Raw genomic sequence first — 21,887 nt, forward strand, 5'->3', positions numbered from 1 at the left:
TCGCTCCTGGCCACAAGGGTTTTATGGACAGAGATGTATATCATCATGCAGTTATGCTTTGAACGAGATCTGTAGTCAATTTGTTGGCTGTAGATCAATCTTCACGTAAGGTTCAAATAAAAAAGAACAAAATAACAATCATTACACATATGCAGGTAACAATTTAATTTATTACATACATTTTAGTAAACACATGGTTTTTGCATATGCGATACAATTAACTGCATAATCCCCGTAACAGTTTCAGGGACTGATACGGATTCTGCAGGGCTAATATTGATCTACAGGACTAATACGGGTCTGTATCGTTTTCCTCTAGGAATCCTCCTATATTTTTCGCTTCAGACTTATAGAAATTTAGAACATTGATTTATTCGTCACAAAACAACGCCTGACACGTAATAACGTCTTCTTTGAATTTAGGAATAAAAAAGTCTTGGATATATTATTACTATGAATATGCAAAAAATATAATAATACATACCAATCTCCCATTATTTTGTTTTCTTTGTTTTTACCCATGTAATTTGTCTGAAAGAAGGAATTGGTTGTCCCAAATATTTGACAATATCAATTGTTCGTGTCGTTAGCCATTTTTAGTGCCATAAATATATTTTATACATTTTATAAGTTTTGAAAGAGTTATCTCGTGTTATTTGGGAAACTCGCTTTCATTTGAGGAAGTAGTTGCTTTATACGTATTGTGTGTGTTCGCATATTCTTTGACTGAACTTCTCTTAACTTTTTTCAGAACTCACTCTACTTTGTCCTTTAATTGTAAATTTTCAGCCAGGTGTCAAATGGATATAACCATCTTCATTTCCCAAAAGCTGCCACGGTTGATATTTGTTCTGAAGATTATAGCACAACAAAGGAACAAAATTTAATACACAATAGGTATCTCACTAAACAATACAAGCCTACTATTCAAGACATCAACAAAGATGTTGAAACGTGATGATCTTTATCAAATCGATATATCTCGATAATTAGAAACACTGTTGGAACAATAATCGACATTTCTATACTCAATCAACTTCTTATTGAAATCTTAAAAAGCCATTGCATACTACATAAATAGCCGTAAGGAATACACAACAATATCGGTTAAGGATTCTAGACACCCCGTGACTTCTACCTCTTATGACGGTACGTGAGAACATGGCGATTTTAAAGTATTGTAAAACATTTTATGTCTCCAAGAAGCAATGCGATGTATAACTCCATGGGGCGATGGGGGGTAGCTTCGGTCTACTAACCTGAAGGTCCCGAGTTCGAACACGGTAGGGACTTTATATACATTCAATTTATATATTTGTTGCCTTTATTGTAGCTTAATTTAAAGAAATCGTCAATATCGTTTTACGGTAAAACATATTTAAAATACCGTGGTGACCAATGTTAAAGTACAACTGCAGCTGTTGTATCCTGAGGGCTGCTAAAAGGTGGAACGGAACCGAAAATTAGGTTAATTGATTGATAAGGAAATAAATTGGACAGAAAAACTGTTTTACTTTTAATAAATTGTACATATCGGCGGGAAAATTATTAAAATAAGTTTTTGTATTTCAGTTTTTAATTCAAACTCAGTTCAATTAGTTTGCTGAGACGTGGAACATACAAAAAGTGCATTCGTATATAACTTATTAAAAGGTCATTCTGATATATAAGAATGCCAAAAATACATGAAGAATAAATAAAACAGAAATTAACACAAATTCTTCTGTAATGCTCTCAAAAAATTATCAGATAGGGGTTAAAGACAAACACATAAAAACATACATTTTACCATTGAGAAGACTGATCAAAATCACAAAAATGTCATTCTGATAGGTTTTGCTGAAAAAATCAAATTTGTTTCATTATATTTCCGTCCTTTTTAATATCAGCATTCCTTTTTTGGATTTAAATATCATACTTGTCATGCCAAAGTACGAGCGTGATCTTTCTTTTTCTCTTTTATGAATGTTGGTAATAATTTTATCAAATTTGGATCTGCGCCCGTTTTTTAACATATTGTAATATACAAATTATGTTTTAGTATTGTGCTTATATTCAGTTTTACCAGTAAACATTTTTGGTCACCTGAGTAACCCCATTTTTTAGATAAACTTGTAAAAGGTAAAGTAAGAATTGGCAAATTTAAACCACCGATTAGCAGTACATGTAGAATGATTTTAGAATAAATACTACATTGTGAAATGCAAATTAATAAGGCTGAATAATCAAAAGCTGGACCAAAAGAAGTGGGAAAATTTTATATATATATTTTTTTTACAGTTGGTTTGTTTTGTTTAAATGCCCACAGGAGAGTTTCTGTCTGCCCCTGAAGATGGGGGATGGGAGGCTGTTTTAAATAAAGCATGTTTGCTTGCCACCTTGTCTTTAGTTCATTTATGAAAACAGAAACACATTAAACCTCTCTTAAAAGTTAAAAACATGGGGAAATTATTTTCTATCAGAGTCTTGCGCCTTTCCAATATCAGGTCATTCACGCTAATATGATTTTTAAGTTTTTCGCTAAAATTATAGGTTTCATAGTCCTTTTTAAAGACAGAGAGGTGGTGGTCATCATTGCAATATTATAATTTCTACTACAGAATGAAACGGAATTAAAGCCATGAATGAGACTCCTGGACAAGTTTGCGTATGGGATCTGGTACTTAGGTGACTGTTAAGGCCTAATTGGCTCTTGTTTAAAACAGAAAATTCTTGCTTTATGATGCACTTAAGAGCTTTTACATGTAACATTGTGTAACCTGTTTATTTATATATTATTGGAATAGACTTAACTTTTCCATTATATTATAAGATACGCTTCCAGTCGTCGGCCTTTTTGTTTTTCATCGAATTCGTTCTCTGATACACATACAATATCAGCATGGTATTCCTATTTTGATGTATTGTCAGCTTGTAACAGTCCAAGCATAAAAAATTTAGATGCGGTTGCACAATGTAAATGACATATCAAAATTATTCATTCTATTTCTATTTTTGTCTTTATCTGCTTATCCCATTGTGAAGAAATTGGGCGCTTAAGATTGTAAGTTTGCAGGAATCATTGACACCAACAGGGATGGGGTCGATTACTTTCAAAAGTAATCGATTAAATTACAATTACTTTGTGTTTTAAAAGTAATCGATTACAGGCTAATTACATCCATTTTTAAAAGTAATCGATTACATTAGATTACTTTTCCTCATTGTAATCGTGATTACATTAGATTACATTATTTGTTTTTCATTTTTTTCATAGTTTAAATGTTTCATTTTTTTTAAAAACAGTGCATTTTTTGACATGACTCTTTATTCTGGTATCAGTGTAATTTGTTGCATTATTTGCTATTTGAAGTAGTTTTTGCATTCCCCGATATGTATGCAGAACAGTATCTACATTTGGCTTTCACAATACCCGATGATGGTTGATAATCAGAAAACTCAAAATGGTGTACAGCATACATCTTTCTCTAAACAAAGTCCAACTAAAAGTGACTCTTTAAATAATGTTCCAAATTAAATAAGCACAGTATGTGAACTGATTTCTGCACCTAAAAGCAAGGACTGTTGAATAGCAAACTCATTGTATCGTGACTGGACATGCATTTAAACATGCCCAAGGGCAGTAAGGAATACTGGCCAACTTTAAGACTGAACCTTATTCACTAAATATAAGATCCAATGAATAATGATTTCAACCTATTGAATTTTGCCATTGTAATCATAAAAGTAATCAAAAATTAATCATGATTACAGGACTTTTTCCACAGAGTAATCGATTAAATTACGATTACTTGTAATCAGAAAAATGGATGATTACTGATTACTCATGATTACTCATCAACCTGTAATCGATTACAGCTGATTACGATTACTGATTACCCCATCCCTGGACACCAATCAATTGGGATTTAAATGTCTATATTTACATATACAAAGTAATATTTCCTATATTTCTTACGGAAACTTACACTTAACTCATAGCTCTATAGAAGCAGCCAGACTGGAATATACACGTCCATTTATCGATTGGTCGAAATCTACAGCGGCTGAAACTGTCAGGACTGAAATTGACACGCCCTGTTTATTGACTGGTCGAAACCTACAACGACCTAAGAGAAATCACGGACTGCACGAAATAACTATGATGATGTCAGACTCAAGTATCACAGAGGACGATTTGGCTGTTTCTTTTTGCTAACGTACTTATGCACATCAACAGTTATTAAGTGAATTTTACTAACTTTTCATAATAAATTTAATAATTAATTTAAAGACAGATGTTAATATAAACAAAAAATGCTTCATATCACGAATGAATCTCCAAAGAAAGCATTTTATTATTTATATAACACTCGATATACAATGTACAGGTTTGAACAAAAAATGATTAGCCTACTCAAAATATGTTAACTTGATAGTTGAAGTTGAAGTACATGTCTATTTCGGCAATTAAAAAAACCTCACAAGCTTCTAAGAGGACAAGGAAGGGCAAACCAATAATGCATACATATTTTGATTCAGTTATATTGTATATTTAAATAAGAACAGAATATAGAGTTCATAGGGTAGAAAACAATAACGAGTAATTATCATAAACCGGTATGTATAATTCAACAAAATGTTATATCAACATTCATTGAAAAACAAAAATGTTTCAAAAACAAGAATCACCAGGAGGATTTGAATCCAAAACACTACATGTTAGTGTTCACTTATCCAGGACAAAACCAGTGAGACATACGAGACTTTATATTGTGCGGTATAATGTATAGTGTTTGACACAACATTGTCTGAACTTGTTTTTTTTTTTGTCCTCCAATAATATTATTTAAAAAGTACATAATTAGTCATATCTGGGTCATCTCTCCATCTTTTTTAAGTAAGCGACATTTTTAATGTTGAAATATGTCATATTTACATGTTTTAAATTTGTGGTGAGAAACCCAGAAACAACAAAATTACTTAAAAACAGCTGTAAATAAGTATGTTTTTGCATGAATTGCATCGTTTTGTTATATTTTAACTAATATTTTGAAAAAAAAACATTTTGCATTACAAACATTTTTCTAGCAATTCCATGTCCAACAGTTATCATTAAAAAAATTTGCAAAATTGATCGATGAAATGTTCACCTTCCTATTGTGCCCAGATTCCTTCTACATCTTCAGCGCCCACTTTCCTTTTTGATTTTACTCTAAGTGTAAACAATTATATCAGGATTATCGTCGAAAAAAAATAAGGCCATTCATTACGACTACAAGCCATCGAAAAATTGATAATCAAAATTTAAAACACATTGAAATTGTGCTCTTTACAGTTTAGAAATAAGAAGTTAATTAAATTTAATTTCAATTATGAAACTACTCAATGGATTAGGCAACAATTAGCTGCATTAATGTAGCCCTCTAGCGTTTTTTTTTTTCGGGGGGGGGGGGGGGCTACAGCTCCGTAATGGTGCAAGTGCGGGAGTGATTCACTCTCGCAACAATTTCGGCTCAAATCGTAAATAAATGACAATAAGTTTTGCATTTGTTACATGAACTTAAACATTATAGTTGAGTATGACAAAAATATTCCCATAATATTGAGTATAATCCTGATTCCATGTATCGGTTATTTTTCGTGTATGTCCACAATACAAGTTAAATTTGACCACCATGTTTACTGATCTTGATCTTTTTAGCCGGGCTCTGCTGAAAGCAGAGTCCTGGCTATAGGCAGGCCAATCGCCAATGTTACTATAAATAGCACAAATAAACAAAAAACCAAACACCGTCAAAGTAAAGCTTCCGCTATACCAAATAGTTACCCAAAGAGCCACGTTTTGTCAAAAGTGTTGGCATTTTGTTTCTTTTTTTAAATTTCGAATGAATTGTCTCTCTTTTTTAGTTTTCTTATTAATAACGTGTTTTTAAACTATGCATTTTGGACACATACAATGCGCATGAATTTCCATGAACTACTTTGCTGCACGATGAAGAAACGGGCATTGAATATATAATGCTTGTTGCAAAATTCAAGGCAGCAACTGTTGAACTTTTTAACTTCTACTAGACAGACTTATTTTTTGTTTATAGCCGCTTACAAAATTTGGTCGCTCTCTGATGCTTTGCCGACATTAAAAGCATGAGAGAGAGAGAGAGAGAGAGAGAGAGAGAGAGAGAGAGAGAGAGAGATTTTCAGTCTTTACTACACAACATGCAGAAAGACACACCAAAAGAGCCCGGCTTTCAGTACTTCAGTACTTTGATTTTATTCTGGGACAGCCAATAAGAATTCAGGAGCAGATCTTGAACTGAGTATAGGAATTCCCCCAAGCATAAATAACGTGGTGAATATGAATTTTCCATTGTATACCCTTTTCTTAAATGATGTTTTTGTTATAGAACGAGAAAAGATCACTTATTTACACTGACAATTACGTTATCAAGCCCATCAAAACTCCAAGCGTTAACCCCATCAAATCACGCGAGAACTATCATGGCTGCTGAAGAAAAACGACTTTGGTTTATATACGGTTAATTTATTCAATCCGAATTTAAAAAAAAATTGATCTAAAAAAAAAGATGTAAACAATCTTTTCAGACCAAGATCAGCTGCATTAAAAACATTTGCACAATTACGGAGATCCGATGTAATTATACCCCTCTCCAGTAAACATCAGATATACAAAAATCGGAGAGGGATACATTATTGCAGCTAGGCAACAATATGTGCTGCCATGGTTCCTTTTGACTTAATTATTAGAATTTTACTTCCATGTTCAGATTTAACTTCCTTATTGTATTTGCTTGTTCATCTCTATTATTCTAAATTGTGGTTGAGAAGGGTTTTTAATACACAGCCTTATATATGTAACACACGTTTAGGATGAACATGGAAAAAGATGTGATAAACCGTCATCAAATTCATCTGTATTTATACCTAGTAGTTATTTTTGCATTTACTATTGTGATATCCAGAGGCCAACAGGATTGTGTAATTGAAAAGTAAGTGGGCAGCATTAAATTAGTATTCATATAAATGTATCCTTATTATATATATTTAATAATAAGTAAATCTTTTTATATAGGTCTACCAACTCTACACGATGTTGTACTGGCTTTCGACTTATAAACAGAACATGCACAGGTAGCCAAATTTTTCTTTGATTTTTTGATATTGTATAAAGACATAATTTGAAATATTTATAAAAAAAATTTCAATTTTGAAATACTGTTTTTTCAATTAGAGTGCATTGGATATTTCGGAGAAAACTGCAGTGTTCCCTGTCCGCCAGGATTTTATGGACCAAGATGTAAAACAAGATGTAATTGTTCTGTAAAAGATACTTGTAATCAGTTTGTTGGCTGTATATCAAACTACACGTGTGGTAAGAGTTTGATCTAACAATAATTGTCATTCTAATTTTCTTTTGATTCATTTTTGTTGTGTCTACATCTGAGATTAAAGTGACGCGGTGACTCAAAATAGATGTTATAACTTTTATCATGACAACGGAAATAAGAAATATAGGAAATTTCATCATACGGAAGGCTTCACAGATCATAAGTCATCAGCTGTTAGTTTACAAGTCATTAAAACTCGTCCAAAAATTTTACATTTAAACAAACCGAGTTGTTTTAGGCATTGATTTTAGTGTCACGTAATATGATTTCTATCTAAAAATACCTACTGTGGGAATGACACACGGAGAAAAGAATTGAAATTTAAAGCTAACCGATGCATGTTGTAATAAATAAGCATTTATACAGAGTGTTATCTTGATAAATATATAGATCTTAAAGACATCGGGTCCAATGAATGACTGATGTATGACACGTTGCAGTGTTTGTGTGTTTGTGTGACTATGACGCGGAAGAAAAACTCAATATTATTGTATTGGCCCAACGCATAATTCTCCTTTTCTCTTTTTAATTTGATTTATTTACTTTCGAATACCTTTGTTTTTAAGAAGTTCATCTTTTATATAAGAAATATGGAAATCGTAGAAAATTCGATATTTGCTAAATCATCGGTTTGTGCGTCACTAAGTGCCTTTATATAACACACATATTTCTTTTTTTAAGCATTTCCGCTTTTTATCAAATAAACGACGTATATTCTTTCCAGCATCTACCGTAATTTACTGAATTCTACATTCAAAACGTTTTTTTTTCATTTATACAACGCATTCTATCTTAATAGATTAAAAATGAGAAATGTACTTTACAGAATTTGGAAAAGGGCTGCAAAATTTTCCTTGTTTAAGTACTTTCTGGGTAATGCTTTTCACATCAACTTTGCTTTTAAATATCCATTATTAGGACAGGGTGGGTAATGTGAGATGATTGCTGTATATGGTATTTTTGCAAGATTTTCTGCATCCTGTATCCGTTTGGTGCTATCAAATCTTAACATTATGTAATATCAACAAATCTCCTTTCTTTATATTTTGCTTTTAGCTATTTGGTGACTAACATAATACTATCAAAATTACTTCCGATATTTTGTCGTGATCATAGAATAGCACGTACCGTATTTGTCCTTTTTTGCTTTTAGTTTTTCTTATTACAGATAATTTGTTGTCGCAGTTTTAAACTTACCATTGTAATATTAGATTTAATTTAGAAGAGAGTTGATAAATTACACGGAGACATGTAGTTATTAAATTTCTATAAATTATTCTTATTTATTTTTATACTTATTAAAATCATATACAGACTTAAAAACTATAAAAGAATTACATTTGTACTTATCAAATAACTGTTTTACGCTTATAACATTTATTAAAATAAATTCTCAGGATAAATAATACAGATTTTGAAAGGATGCAGAGTATAAAGAGAGCAACGAGCTTGTTATAAAATTTGTAACTATGTGATAATGATTCTAAAGAATAGTCAACTGAAATGTTAAAAAAGTTCAGTTTATATAGATATTGCCAATTTGCATAACGAGGTTTTAAAGTTTACCTTATTTTTTACTTTCAAATCCATTGATGCAATAATGTAAATATTTGTATCATTTTTCATACCTCAATACAAATAGAACCCAATATCAAATTCCCACCTGTTCATCATTAACTGTTTCCTTTTTCTAAACAAAAAACATGGATTCATTAATGCCGCTTTCCTTATACCATCTGTTGGAAAGTGTTTGTTCATTACATATGTATTTATATTTAATCATCTTTGTCTGTAAGGTATTTATTATAGTTCAACTCTGTGTTTTTTTTTAAGGTAATGTATTTTTTTTCGAAATTATTATTTACGTGTATTTAACATTTGTTTTGCAATGAGATAGTGAGTAGTTAAGTTTATTGCAAACATCTGACATGTCAGGAAAAGGTATAATCACACGGTCTATCTTTCACATCATTTTGGGCATTTTTAAACTTTTTATAAAAGATGATATTAGTGTTTTATCCTCCGAACTGGCTTTGAATTGGTAGACAATGTTACCTTTTTTACAACTACAAATTATAAATATTAAATATTTTAAAGAGATTTGATAACTTATTAAACAATACTGTAACATAAAGTTGGATATTTGATAACTTATTAAACAATACTGTAACATAAAGTTGGATATTTGAATCAGCTGTCATGCTAATGCAAAGTAGATACATCCTGATCAATAATTACTTAAGAAAGGAGTCTTCTCGTTATCAGACATACTTCTTATATTAAGAAATTCGTGAAATTTTGACAAAGTCACACATATCATGTAACCAAATGATTTTATCAGTTTTATCAAATTTGACCATTTTTTATTTGCATCAAGGTCATGTCAAGGTCACTATCTTTCTCCTCAACTTGAAGGAGGATAAAAATAGATGTAGTTACACGCAGTTATGTAAACATCTGCTAAAGATATGAAGTTTCTATTCTTTAGTGAAATGATAGAATCTTAGAATGTCTATCAGCCTATACTACTACAGATATTGGAAAGAATAATTAAACTAAAATTGATATTGCTTAGCTCGCATTTACTCTCATTTTCTTAAGTTTTGAATATATGTTGATTGTTTTGTGTATGCCTCCGATATTAATATAGTTCTGATTTTTACATATTATGAAGACCTTATATAAAAATATAAATTGACAGAAAAGCTAATACAGTAGTATATTGACCATTTAATAAGAGAGCAATGTCGATTTTAGTGATTTTTTTCCACACAAAAGTATTTACAGAGTGATTGCTTATAAAAGCTAATAAAAATATAAATTGATATGCAAATCATCTCATATTTTATAATATATTCTGAAACCCAAGTACCTTATCATAAGTTCACATAAGTTGCTAAATAAATGTTATTGTTTTTAAAAAAAAATGCTAAATCTACAGGATTGCAAAAACGTGATATCCCCCTAAGACATGGCTCCGCCAAAAATATAGTCCTTGTAAGATCATAAACTTTGAGTACTATTTCTATGCCAAGTTGTATGAAATAAAAAAAAAAATAACATGATATTTTAATCATTGTTTATCTTGATCTAATGACCATTTTAAACCAAATTTATTTTTGACAAGGCGAAAACCAGAAAAGACTCCTTTCTTGCCATATTCTGTCCAAAATATTTACGCAGTACAATTTCTCAAATGAATACCTCAAGGTACAAACGATTTTCAGTGAAATGTTTAAAAAAAAATCCCAAGATTTTCCCATTGAAACGCCCTATCTAGCTTGTCAGGTTTCAATACACAGCTAAAATCAATAGGTCTACGAGGGTTCTGCATTGCAATAGACATGAAGGTACTCGGGTTATAACGTTAAAAAATTGTGCAATGTGTTTCGTGTGACTTCCAAATGGAGAAATGATGTCAACATTATTTAATTTAAATCTCCGTAAGGAATCTGTTATCGTTTCTGTGAATTTTTTCGAGTAAAAAAATGATGATGTGTTAATGATGATACCTTGGAAAATTTGTATTTTCATTGATTTCAATTGCACTTTTTCCACAGGTATGTGCATTTTTATTAAAAAGCGTCCAAATGTGCTGAATAAATGTCTTGGGACTGATCATGTAATTTTATGTTGTTTAAGATTAAATTTCAACAAAGATCTAAATTTACTTACACTGATTTTAAATTGCAGGAAAATATAATTTTAGCACTCTCCTCTTATTTCCGTAAAACATCTCTGAAAGGTTTTTTTATCGCTATTTAGGTTTTGAATTGTCCCAGTTTCTGACACACTGGCTACAATTCAAACATACAACGAAATTAGTGTGTCTCCTTTAACTTTTCCAATATATATATATATATATATATATATATATATATATATATATATATATATATATATATATATATATATATATATATATATATATATATCACACACATTGGAAAAGTTAAAGGAGACACACTTTTTTTTCTTTTCTTTTTTAAATCTACTGAAGAGCCCGGTAGGTCGAAAGCGCTATAGATAAAAGTTGTTTGAGCATTGGACTTATTTTTGTGTTTATATATATATATATATATATATATATATATATATATATATATATATATATATATATATATATATATATATATATATATATATATATATATATATATATATATTGTTATATAAGAAACAAACCAAAATTTAAGAAATTAATTGAAAACAGATCGCCGTAATTTTCTCAGCTCAACAAAGAATTCACGAATTCAATTTTGTGCAAAGTTCCAAAATAGCCTCAGCATCAAACGGCCACTGGTGATATTCCGCCGACTGCAAGAATTAACATACTGATGTTCTACCTGATTTTACTTCACAGTAATTCGAAAATCCTTATATCCGTTATGATAGCAAACCGCCGCATGGCGCGTCCGTTGTTTACTTGCCTTAACTGACTGTCTATTATGACGTCACCTTGTTTTGGAGTCGCTAAGAGTTATTCGCGTCATCGTTTACGAATCAGCAAATCAGGCGACTATTTGAAATAGAGGGAATGTTCTCTAGACATTATTCCTAGCCGGTTAATATAAAAAAAATATTGACCGGTCAATATTTTTCGGACGAGCTAATATTACAATTATTGACTATTATATATATCGTACGATTGATTGTTTTGACACAGCGCTCGTTTTCAAGGTCATAAGACCGTGTCAATAGATTTGTTTTGTAATTTATTTGTTTTAAAGGATAAATGTGTCCTTAAAAATGAAGTGTCCTTCAGGCTCTTTGGCTATTATAGGCTTTAAAATAAAAAAATTGATATTTAGTTATATATATTCATGACAAACGTCGAATTCGATTGTACCCAAGGTCTGCATCAAATTATAAACCCCATATACAATGCAAATGTATAAAACAGTTCTCTGTGAAAGAATGACATTTTATATTAAAACTAAAATCTAAACAACCTAATATAAAAACTTTAAAGTGCATTTTATGTTGATATTTTTGCTTTATGATAATTACTTATAAACCCCGGCCGTTCGGTTAAAATCCAAGTGTTTGAAAAATCTCGATTCCAGTCACGGGATGTCCAACACGTTTTTGTACTCAAGTTCGAACCGGAGTGGCCTATATCCCCCCAAAACAAACAAGAAACAGTCGAAAATATACTTTAATGAATTCTTTCCAGATTAAATATATCATATACTTCGGTTGGAAGTTGTTTGTTTCATTTCTCAGTTATATTTACACTTACCAAAAATTGTATTCTACTTTACGGTAACGCTATATTAACTTTTGGTATAAAATAGTTTTAGACAGGCAGCGACCAGTAGAGCAAGAAAACCTCAGTTGGCAGTTGTTGATCGGCTTATTATGTGTTCAAGGCTTCATTTCGGTTATCTGCTTTACTTGTGCAATGAGGTAATTCATAAAATATTCATTTGATAAAATGCCGCTCACCTCTTCTTTTTCAAATACGTGTATTAACATAAATTTCGACATTTCTTTGTGCTTTTAATGATTTCATATCAAAGATCTTGCAAAACAAATTTCTATTGATAATGATTTCTTTCATTTTTATTATATTTATACCAGAAAAAGATTGAAGTGGACACACAATTTTAAGATAACAAATCTGGGAAGTTTTAAAGCGCGTGTAAACCATTCCGAGAGAAAAATTAAAAAGCATGGAAATAATATAGGAAACCACGAGATCGATGACGATCAGCCCTTAGACAGATGTGGGACCTCAGGATATGAAACGTGTAACGAATACAACCATATCCAGTTCCCAAAAGCTGCTATGGTAGATATCTGCTCCGATGAGTATAGCACGACAAAGGACCAAAATCTACTACACAATAGACACTAAAGACTAAACCATAAAGATGTGGCAGTTTTATTTTCTTCTTAAATCCAGAGAATCAGAGAAGCGTAAAACTATTTAGAAGCTGAAAAATTATTGATATAAGTGTACCTAGATCAAACCATACCTATTAGAAAAATGAAATCATAATAAACGATAAACATGTTGACAGTTACTAGTATTCCGTAAGAACAGAGCTAGTATGACCTAGTTAAACGTTGTGTAGTCTTTAATCTGGGTCGAAATGGCAATTTAGAACATTAATTTTTCTGAAAAATACTCAGTAACTGTAGAAAAACTTTCAAATTCTAATGATAAAACGCTGTTTTCTAAATTTAAAAATACCACATAGATCAATATAAAAAACTTTTGGTGCCTCAGATATTTGATAATAACAAAGCCCTCTATATTGACTTAGTGCCATTTCATATTGGTACGATAGAAAAGTAAAACGTAATATTAAATCGTTAGGGAAAGAAAGTTGTTGTCAACTCTATATCCAACGGACAACATTCTTATCTTTTATCATATAAGTTGTAAAATAGAATTATATGCATTTGGATGTTAATTAGAAAACAAAGTTATTGAAAAAATATTAAAACAAACTAGACACGAGCAACTAGGATGTCTTCCGTGCGATGTTTTGAATGTAATATGACCTCGACTTTGATAAATAACCATTTTTCTCCTTATTGGGACCACATAACAAAATTTTGATGGTTGAATATTGTCAGGAACATCATTTGTAGCATCTTTCATTCTATATTGCTTTTCAAAATAATGCTTTTTAAAATATTTGTTCTGTTTGAGATATGTTATCATAGTTTTGGATTTATGGCCCCTTAAAACCCCGAATTACGGAATATATGATAAAATAATTATAATTTACTGTTAAATAAATGTTCGATGAACATTTTTGCTTCCAAAACATATAACAAAATATTTTTCAGTAAAGTGCTATAAAAAAAGAGACTTCAGAGCCTTCATGGCCCCTAAATTAAAAGGCCAGCCCCTTTTTCTCGATATCAAACGAAACGGCTTTTGATATCAAACATGGGTTGACCCCTTATCTCCTTACTGGGGCCATATGACAGAATTTGATGGTTCAATATTGACTAAAGCATCATTCTAAGCATTTATTATTACACATTGCTTTTCAAAATATTTGTTATTTTTTGCGATATGATTGATCGATGTTTTGGACTTCTAGCCCCTTAAAATTCCTAATAACGTAACGCTTGATAAAGTTTTTATAAGGTATAGTTCCATATAAGATGTAAGATGAACGGTTTTGCTTCTTAAACATATCACAAAATATTTCTCAGTAAAGTGCTATGAAAGAAATACTTTAAAGCCCTTTTGACCCCTAAATGCAAGGACCTTTTTATTGAGATCAAATGAAAGGTCTTTTGATGTTAAAGGAAGTGAACATAAATAAATAAATTGTTGCTCAATAAATTTTAAAAGCCTTTTGAAACTTAGAAATGGTGTTTGGAACGTTTTTGTCTATTTCTATCATGAGATTTTATCAATTTAACACTCTCAGTGAAAGGTTAATAGAGGTAATCCATTTCCCCCCAGCATGCATCTGTTCTCTGACGTAGAAAAGCCACATTGCTGCTGGTGACTGGGTCAATGATAGAACTGGGTCAATGCTTATACGGAGTTCATAAAAGTTACATAGAAAACTTATGCCTAGATGTGCAGCAAAATGTTGTACTGTCATGAGAGGACAAGGATTCAGTATATATCTATAACTGAACCTTAGGTAATTAACTATACACGGTTTGTGCAGAATAATGAATTGATAATTTGTGAAATATGAGACCACGGCATTCCAGATGTTTGTTCAGAAATCTGACAGTCAGTGTTTACATAAATAAAATGCTCTTTGTAGATTTCAAATAAATGTAAAAATGTAATTTCATTTTCTTTGTGTAGTTTCTTACCTTTAATTCTATTTAAATATAGCTCTAGAGATCTCCCTGTCTGATTTGGTTTTATCTTTAATTAGATCTTGATGATACGTATGCCGGTTCTGTTTATGCTGTCAGAAGAAAAACAGAACTAAGTCACATTTTAAAAATCAGGATGCTGAGCAATGCACCTTATGTGCTCATTTATGTAGCACACATAATGTTCAAACTCATAACAGCAAATTAAGAAATTCCAGAGTGCAAGAAAAAATAGATAACAATAACACTGATCCAGAACATTCCGTTCTGGTTACATTTAACATTAATTGCTGATGAAAATGGATCATTCTGAGATCCAAAATCTTTCTCCATATACCGTGTTTCAAAATGTCATTTCTTTTCATCCATTTCAAGTTTTAATTTACATTTTGATGGTGACATTTTATTGCTGATACTAAGCGTGTGTAAAAATGCAGTGTGTCTTACTGACATCAGCATCGGTGCTGCCCTCTCTTAGATGCTTAGAGATAACCAAGCAGGGAAGTAATGATTTTAACAATTTGGCAGCGCTCATGGATTGCAAGAATTAGTTATTCTTAGAGGTATCTCTTTTTACTGGGGAAAGCTGTATCTAAATAGTTTTCAGATATCATTATATACACCAAACAGACAAATTTGTGCCCTTGATAATATTTTCATGTTCACTTCCTTTAAACAGATTTTGTTCAACAATTGTTTAAAAACTCGTGACTGTATTTGAGCTATCTGGGATAGGAAGTTTTACGGGCCGGCCCCTTATCTCCCTATTGGGGCCAGATAACGAAACTTGAATGGTTGAATACTGTTTCAAACATCATTCTAAGAACCTTTTATTCTATATTGCTTTTCAAAATATCAGTACTTTTTGTAATATATTTAATAAAAGTTTGGACATCTAGCCCCTTAAAACCCCTAATTACGTAACGCTTGAATGTTTTGATTATTTTGTTTTATAAGTGAAAGATAAACATTTTTGCTTCTGAAACATATTACAAAATATTTCTCAGTAAAGTGCTATTGAAGAGGGACTTTGTAGCCCCTTTAGCCCCTAATTTGAGGGACCAGCACCTTTTTCTTGATATCAAACAAAAGCTCTTTGAAACAGAAATTTTATTTGCTATATATGTTATGTTAAAATATTTTCAAGAAAGGAGATAGAGAATGAAAACCATTAAAAATCACGTCGTTTTTTTTTAAAGTAATTTTCAGGCCCAGGTGAGTTTCGACGCCTTTGAAACCAAATAAATCAAAAATGCCTTGATACACATCTACATTCATTCCTCTTCAATTCCTGAAAATTTGAACTCTTTTTTCGTTTAGGAGGAGATAACAGGTCAAGCAGACCCTCTGAAAATCGCTAAAACGTCAATATCTCACAAACATAAATGACATCATTAAAAAAAACAAATCATATATATGGTTTTTATCAATATCTACAAGATCTGAAATTTTTCTCGAAAATCGGTTGAGTCGTTTTCAAGAAATCGCTTGTACAAAAAAGCATAAGAAAAGGGAAAAAGAAACAAAGCAATAAGAATGAGGACTTCCATTGGAAACGAAAGACCTTAATTACTTATTTGTGCACATTGTTTTTAAATCTGGCTTACATTTCAATTGAAGTGAATTGAAATAAATTCAATTGAAATACCATTGGATGTTCTTAAATATTAACTTCACAACCAAGATTGTATCGAGGTATTTTCATAAAACCGCTTAAACTGAAGAGTTATTCAAATATAGATTTGAACGGAATTGTAAAATAAAATACGTTAAGTGATTGTACAAGAATCTTGTTAACGAAGAGGTGCTGCATGACAGAAGATTTGTCATACTCATAAAGACATTTCTATGTCGTTTTAAAACTGAGAACAATGCGATTTTGTCTTAGATCGATATATGTTTGTACATCCTGTTTTCTTTAACGGGGCTAATTGTTCAACAAATTACCCATTAGAGTTACATTTAAATTTTAGATATGATATATTTAGCCAGGAACTATTTTATCTAACCACTTTAACTTTATAATATGACAATTTTCCTATCTTAGTTAAGTGCTCTTCATCTCAAGGATGATGATGTAGTCTTAAAATGCCCCCAACCATCCAGCTCTCCTAAATACAATTTGATTTGGGTACATTTGAAATAATGTGAATAAATAGATGTATACACTTGTCAAACTTCATCAGTTTATCAAGATCTCCCACTGCCAGGGAATCACAAAGAGGAACGTAATTATTTTTGGTCACCCCGGGTTTTAGTGAATTTAGCAGCAACAATTCATTTATTTAATTACACAATTGTAGATTACATAATATTTAGTTATAGTTCTTGGACAATTCCAACTTAAAATGTTGTCTTTGTGAAATAGCAAGGCTTAAGGTGAATATAGTGTGCATAAAGTACAGGTTTGCTTTAGCCTATCAAAACGTTTAACAAAAGAGAAAGAGAAAGCAAATAATTATTATACTTATATGATCATTTTGTAAACATTTTCTAGTTCCATAACTTAAAATATCTTAAAACTTTGCTTTGCTTTCAAATTCCTAGAAATTGTTGTACATTCCAAGAAATAGCCAACCTGTCTTTGGACTAGAAAATCTCGCATGAATCATTGCCATGTTGGTCGTTTGCCATTGAACAAACCACGTGATTTCTGATCATGTATATTTATAGATGAGTATCAATTAACGGTCTAAAAACGATACAATTGGGTTGAGAAAACAAGGAAAACAAGTGAATATACAAATCACAATCAAGTAAAACTAAAAGCGGATTATCTATTTAAATGATTAGTTTGAACATAAACATGGCGAAATGTGCAACAATAATGTTGGTGTTACAACAGATTGTACAAGGACAAAATGACAAGAATTTATCTCAAGATAATGTATGTCAAAATGAAAAGTAAGTTCCATTTATTTATTTTAAATTACTCCCTATTAATTTTGCTAATTTGAAATGCGTCATCCTTTATTCATCTCAAGATTTACGTTTCCATTTAAAGAATAAATAATTTAAACTTATTGTTTCGGTTATTTTTACGATATTGATAATGTTTTGTTGCTACTGTCTCTGTGTATATGGTGAATAAATATGTTTTAAATGGAAATCTTTCAGTGAAAATACTCACTGCTGCAGTGGATATTATTGGCACGATGGAAAATGTATAGGTTCGATTTATTTATTAAGCATGTAATTGATGTATACATGTACATGCCTACTTCTATTGATTTACATCTAGGTATATATAAACTAAATTTGTATCTATAAAATATTTTTTCAACAGAATGTTTCGGGGCATTTGGGTTAAACTGTTCAGAACCATGCCATAATATATCATTTGGATACCGATGCAGAAAAACTTGTAAGTGCCAGAATCACGAAGTCTGCAATAAATACACTGGCTGCCAAACGATTGGTAAGTTCCATTAACAAGTTTAAAAAATAAAAAAAAAACATCTAACAAATGTCTAAAAGTTTTGTAAAATGATTAGCAATGCAAATTATATTTTTTTCCATGACTTAACCTTTATCCAGCAGTCCATTTCATATAAAGCGTCGGTTAATTTTAAGGAATGCCGAGAACTAAAATAACATTAATTTCATTAGATTATATCAACAACGAATTTAAAGACAAATGTAAAGACACTTTGCTTCTGTCTGTGATTGGATCTGGATCTGTCTTGCTTTCAATGGCCTTGTTATTCATCGGTGTGATGTTTTACAGATGGTAAGAGAAAATATAATGAAGCTCTAGGTTTTTAAGGTACTCAAATCAATTGAATGCTGCATAATAACTGCGAAGCTTTTGTACTGCATCTATATTTTTTCAGGCGTAAGATGTTGTACAAACCTAAATCCGCTGAAAAAACAGAAGGTAATTGTTATTTTTTTTCATAAATATGAGATTAACACATCACGAGTATATTTTCTTTTTCCCCCCAAAAAACAATCATTAATTTTGTAATTGTTTTGATTGCTAAATAATTTAAATAACTGGTGTAAAAAAAAATATGGAAAACTCTTTATTAAAGGGTTTCAAGTGGATTTATTCACAGTTCCGAGTATACAGGATATAATTCAGGAAAATTACGATGACATTCGCGAATCAAGAATGCTTCTCGATGGCAACGGAAAGAGCAACAAGGAAACGACACCAAACAGAATAAACTCAACAGAGTATAACCGATTGTTCTGCAAAGAGCGTACATCAAGCAAAACAATGAGTGAGATGGGTGAAGAATGTTACACCGCAATCGATGCACGTTTTAAGAGTAAACAACCGCTTGTAACATTGTCTGAATTTCCAGAGGACGACTGCTATGTAAGCCTCGCCCAAAATACAAAGAGAAATAAACGGATGTCAAAATCGTGCTCAGACATAACTGTTGATACATCGGGGGTGTATAATTATGTAGGAATTAATCAATACTATAATTCCAAAGTGGATAAAAACAATGGAAATATTTTGATAGCGCATTTATAGCTGTGAAGCCACAAACCTACATGCGTTCTTATATAGTTATTTGTAATAAGATTCATTTCCATTTTTAAAAAACAGCTAGTAAAAAAATAAAATATAATTTTATTGACAATTGCATGCACTTGTTCGTTGTATAAATCGCATTCGATAATCTTGCTACTCAACTAACAACCCCATTGCTTTTAAACTCAAAATATTTATTTTGATTTAATGCAAACATGGAAAACTGGGTGAAAAACTTTATTCTGCCAAAATGTCATAGATCGAAAAATGTGATTTTAATCTCAGATTTTAATTTCCGCTTATAATTTTTAAATATAGCTTACATATAGCGCAATCTTCCTGGTAATTGTTGTTTATCTGAGTTTAACACGTGGTCGTGAATCTCACTAACATCTGAAAACCATGTTTATTAGACACTCTAGCTCGATCTAAAAGTATCGAAAGCACTAGAAAAAACAAGTAATCAAAAATGCCCAAAAATAAAATAATCCCGATTTTTAATGGGAACAAACACATTAAACTACATAAAAATTACCTCTGCATGCAACTTTGAGGTCAATTAAGTCCAACAACGTTAAAAATAAACAACTTACTTATCGCGATGGAACTGTCGATGTGACGTCATATTGTAAATTTTGATGCATAGCGATATGTGTAGAGAGAGAGACGAAACAATCTATTTTTTAACATGGGAATATAAATTTCATAAATGAACTGAGCATTATCTTAAAACAAATATTGTACCATTAAATCCTATTCATTATGCTTGTTTTGATTCAGCATGTAATTATTTTTTCAAGCGTTTATCATTTTTTTCTCTAGCGTGTTTAACGTAAAAGTTCGATGTGTTTGACACATCCAAATCAGCTATTTACAATCGCATAACTTAACAGATCATTACAATCTTTCTGGTATAAATTGAAAGAATGATTATTTTAATGAGAACTGCTGCTGCTTCGGTACATTCTGTAGAATGAATTAATAAATAAGTGAAATATTAAGCCAAGGTCACAACAAATTCAACCCGAGCTCATTTATTTTATATTTATATGTATTCTTATAGAGGATGAATTCTCTACGAAGCAGAAGCACTTTTTAGAATCTACTAGATTTTTATTTAAATTTTCAATCTGAATAAGGGTATGCCCTTGTTATATTGAAAGTTGTTAATGACCTCCATTCGGGAGAATTATATCACGTGACTGCACATTCAGTGCATCACACTAAGTGTCATACAATATAGCATTTACTATACTGTTTCAACTAATACCTAACTTATGTCATGATCAAATAACTTTACATTAATAGATTGTAATGATAGATGTATTATTTTATGAACGTTTAAATCTGTTGATAGTTCATAGTAAGCCTTAACAATGCTGCGAAAGATGATTTTAATCGAAATTCTTGATATTCTTGTTCCAACAACTTGTTTGTTATAGTAGCTTGCCGCATCAGATTAAGAAACTGTTCGTATGTAGAGCATGCTCTTGCATACCGAATAAATGAAAAAATAAAAATAATCTACCAAATGTTTTGTCTCCTACGCAAATAATACGAGTAAAACTGACACTGTCATATATAAAACGTCACCAAAAGGCTAGCTGTTCATCCAACACAATATGTCATATATAAAACGTCACCAAAAGGCTAGCTGTTCATCCAACACAATTTGATTATACATATGTAAATAAAAATCATAATATTTTTGAATATTTTTAAAGAAATTTAAGATTTGAAAATTTTCGTAGAGATCCTTAATTGATTATTATTGTGTCACTGTACGGCAAGACGTTATAATCTGTGTTAATGTAAACATTGTTTCGCAATAGCCATTGTCCGATTATTATTTTTTTTTTTGTTAAGTAATAAGCGATCGTATATCAAATAAAATATTGTTTCATTATTTTATAGCTGAAGGAGAAAAATTAATTCATATCTGCAGTCAATTTACTCTTTCGAGTAAAATGCATTTTAGGTTGTCATTGTGTTTTATTGATAGGACGTGGTGGTTATTGATATAGGAAATATAAATCATTTATACTTTTAATGAATTATATCAAACGAAACATTATTGATCTATATTGAAATTTAAAAAAAGGACACCGAAATCAGTTTCCTGATTAACACTTCCTGTTATAAATCTTATTAGATAGAGAAAAGACATTTGTTTTGGTTTTCATCTGTCAGTATGCTTCGATGTT

General features: G+C 30.9%; 2 protein-coding genes across 3 annotated transcripts; both read left to right on the top strand.

Annotated features, from left to right (window-relative positions):
* The first annotated feature begins 6,815 nt into the window (after positions 1-6,815).
* On the top strand, positions 6,816-16,105 carry LOC128169931 (uncharacterized). The gene is made up of 5 exons (XM_052835955.1): positions 6,816-6,989; positions 7,073-7,131; positions 7,232-7,372; positions 12,686-12,797; positions 12,972-16,105. The coding sequence occupies exons 1-5, from the start codon at positions 6,871-6,873 to the stop codon at positions 13,246-13,248; spliced, it is 708 nt and encodes a 235-aa protein (XP_052691915.1). The 5' UTR covers positions 6,816-6,870; the 3' UTR covers positions 13,249-16,105.
* A 1,694-nt stretch (positions 16,106-17,799) lies between these two features.
* Positions 17,800-19,992, top strand: LOC128169912 (uncharacterized). Of its 2 annotated transcripts, XM_052835945.1 has the most exons (6): positions 17,800-18,101; positions 18,315-18,367; positions 18,484-18,615; positions 18,807-18,927; positions 19,031-19,074; positions 19,232-19,992. In XM_052835945.1, the coding sequence occupies exons 1-6, from the start codon at positions 17,983-17,985 to the stop codon at positions 19,681-19,683; spliced, it is 921 nt and encodes a 306-aa protein (XP_052691905.1). In that variant the 5' UTR covers positions 17,800-17,982; the 3' UTR covers positions 19,684-19,992. The 2 variants fall into 2 exon arrangements, with proteins under 2 accessions (XP_052691905.1, XP_052691909.1); XM_052835949.1 differs by lacking the exon at positions 18,315-18,367 and having other exon boundaries at positions 17,802-18,101.
* Positions 19,993-21,887: the final 1,895 nt, after the last annotated feature.

Source organism: Crassostrea angulata, chromosome 1 (genome assembly GCF_025612915.1).
Source record: "Crassostrea angulata isolate pt1a10 chromosome 1, ASM2561291v2, whole genome shotgun sequence".
NCBI classification, from domain to species: Eukaryota; Metazoa; Mollusca; class Bivalvia; order Ostreida; family Ostreidae; genus Magallana; species Magallana angulata.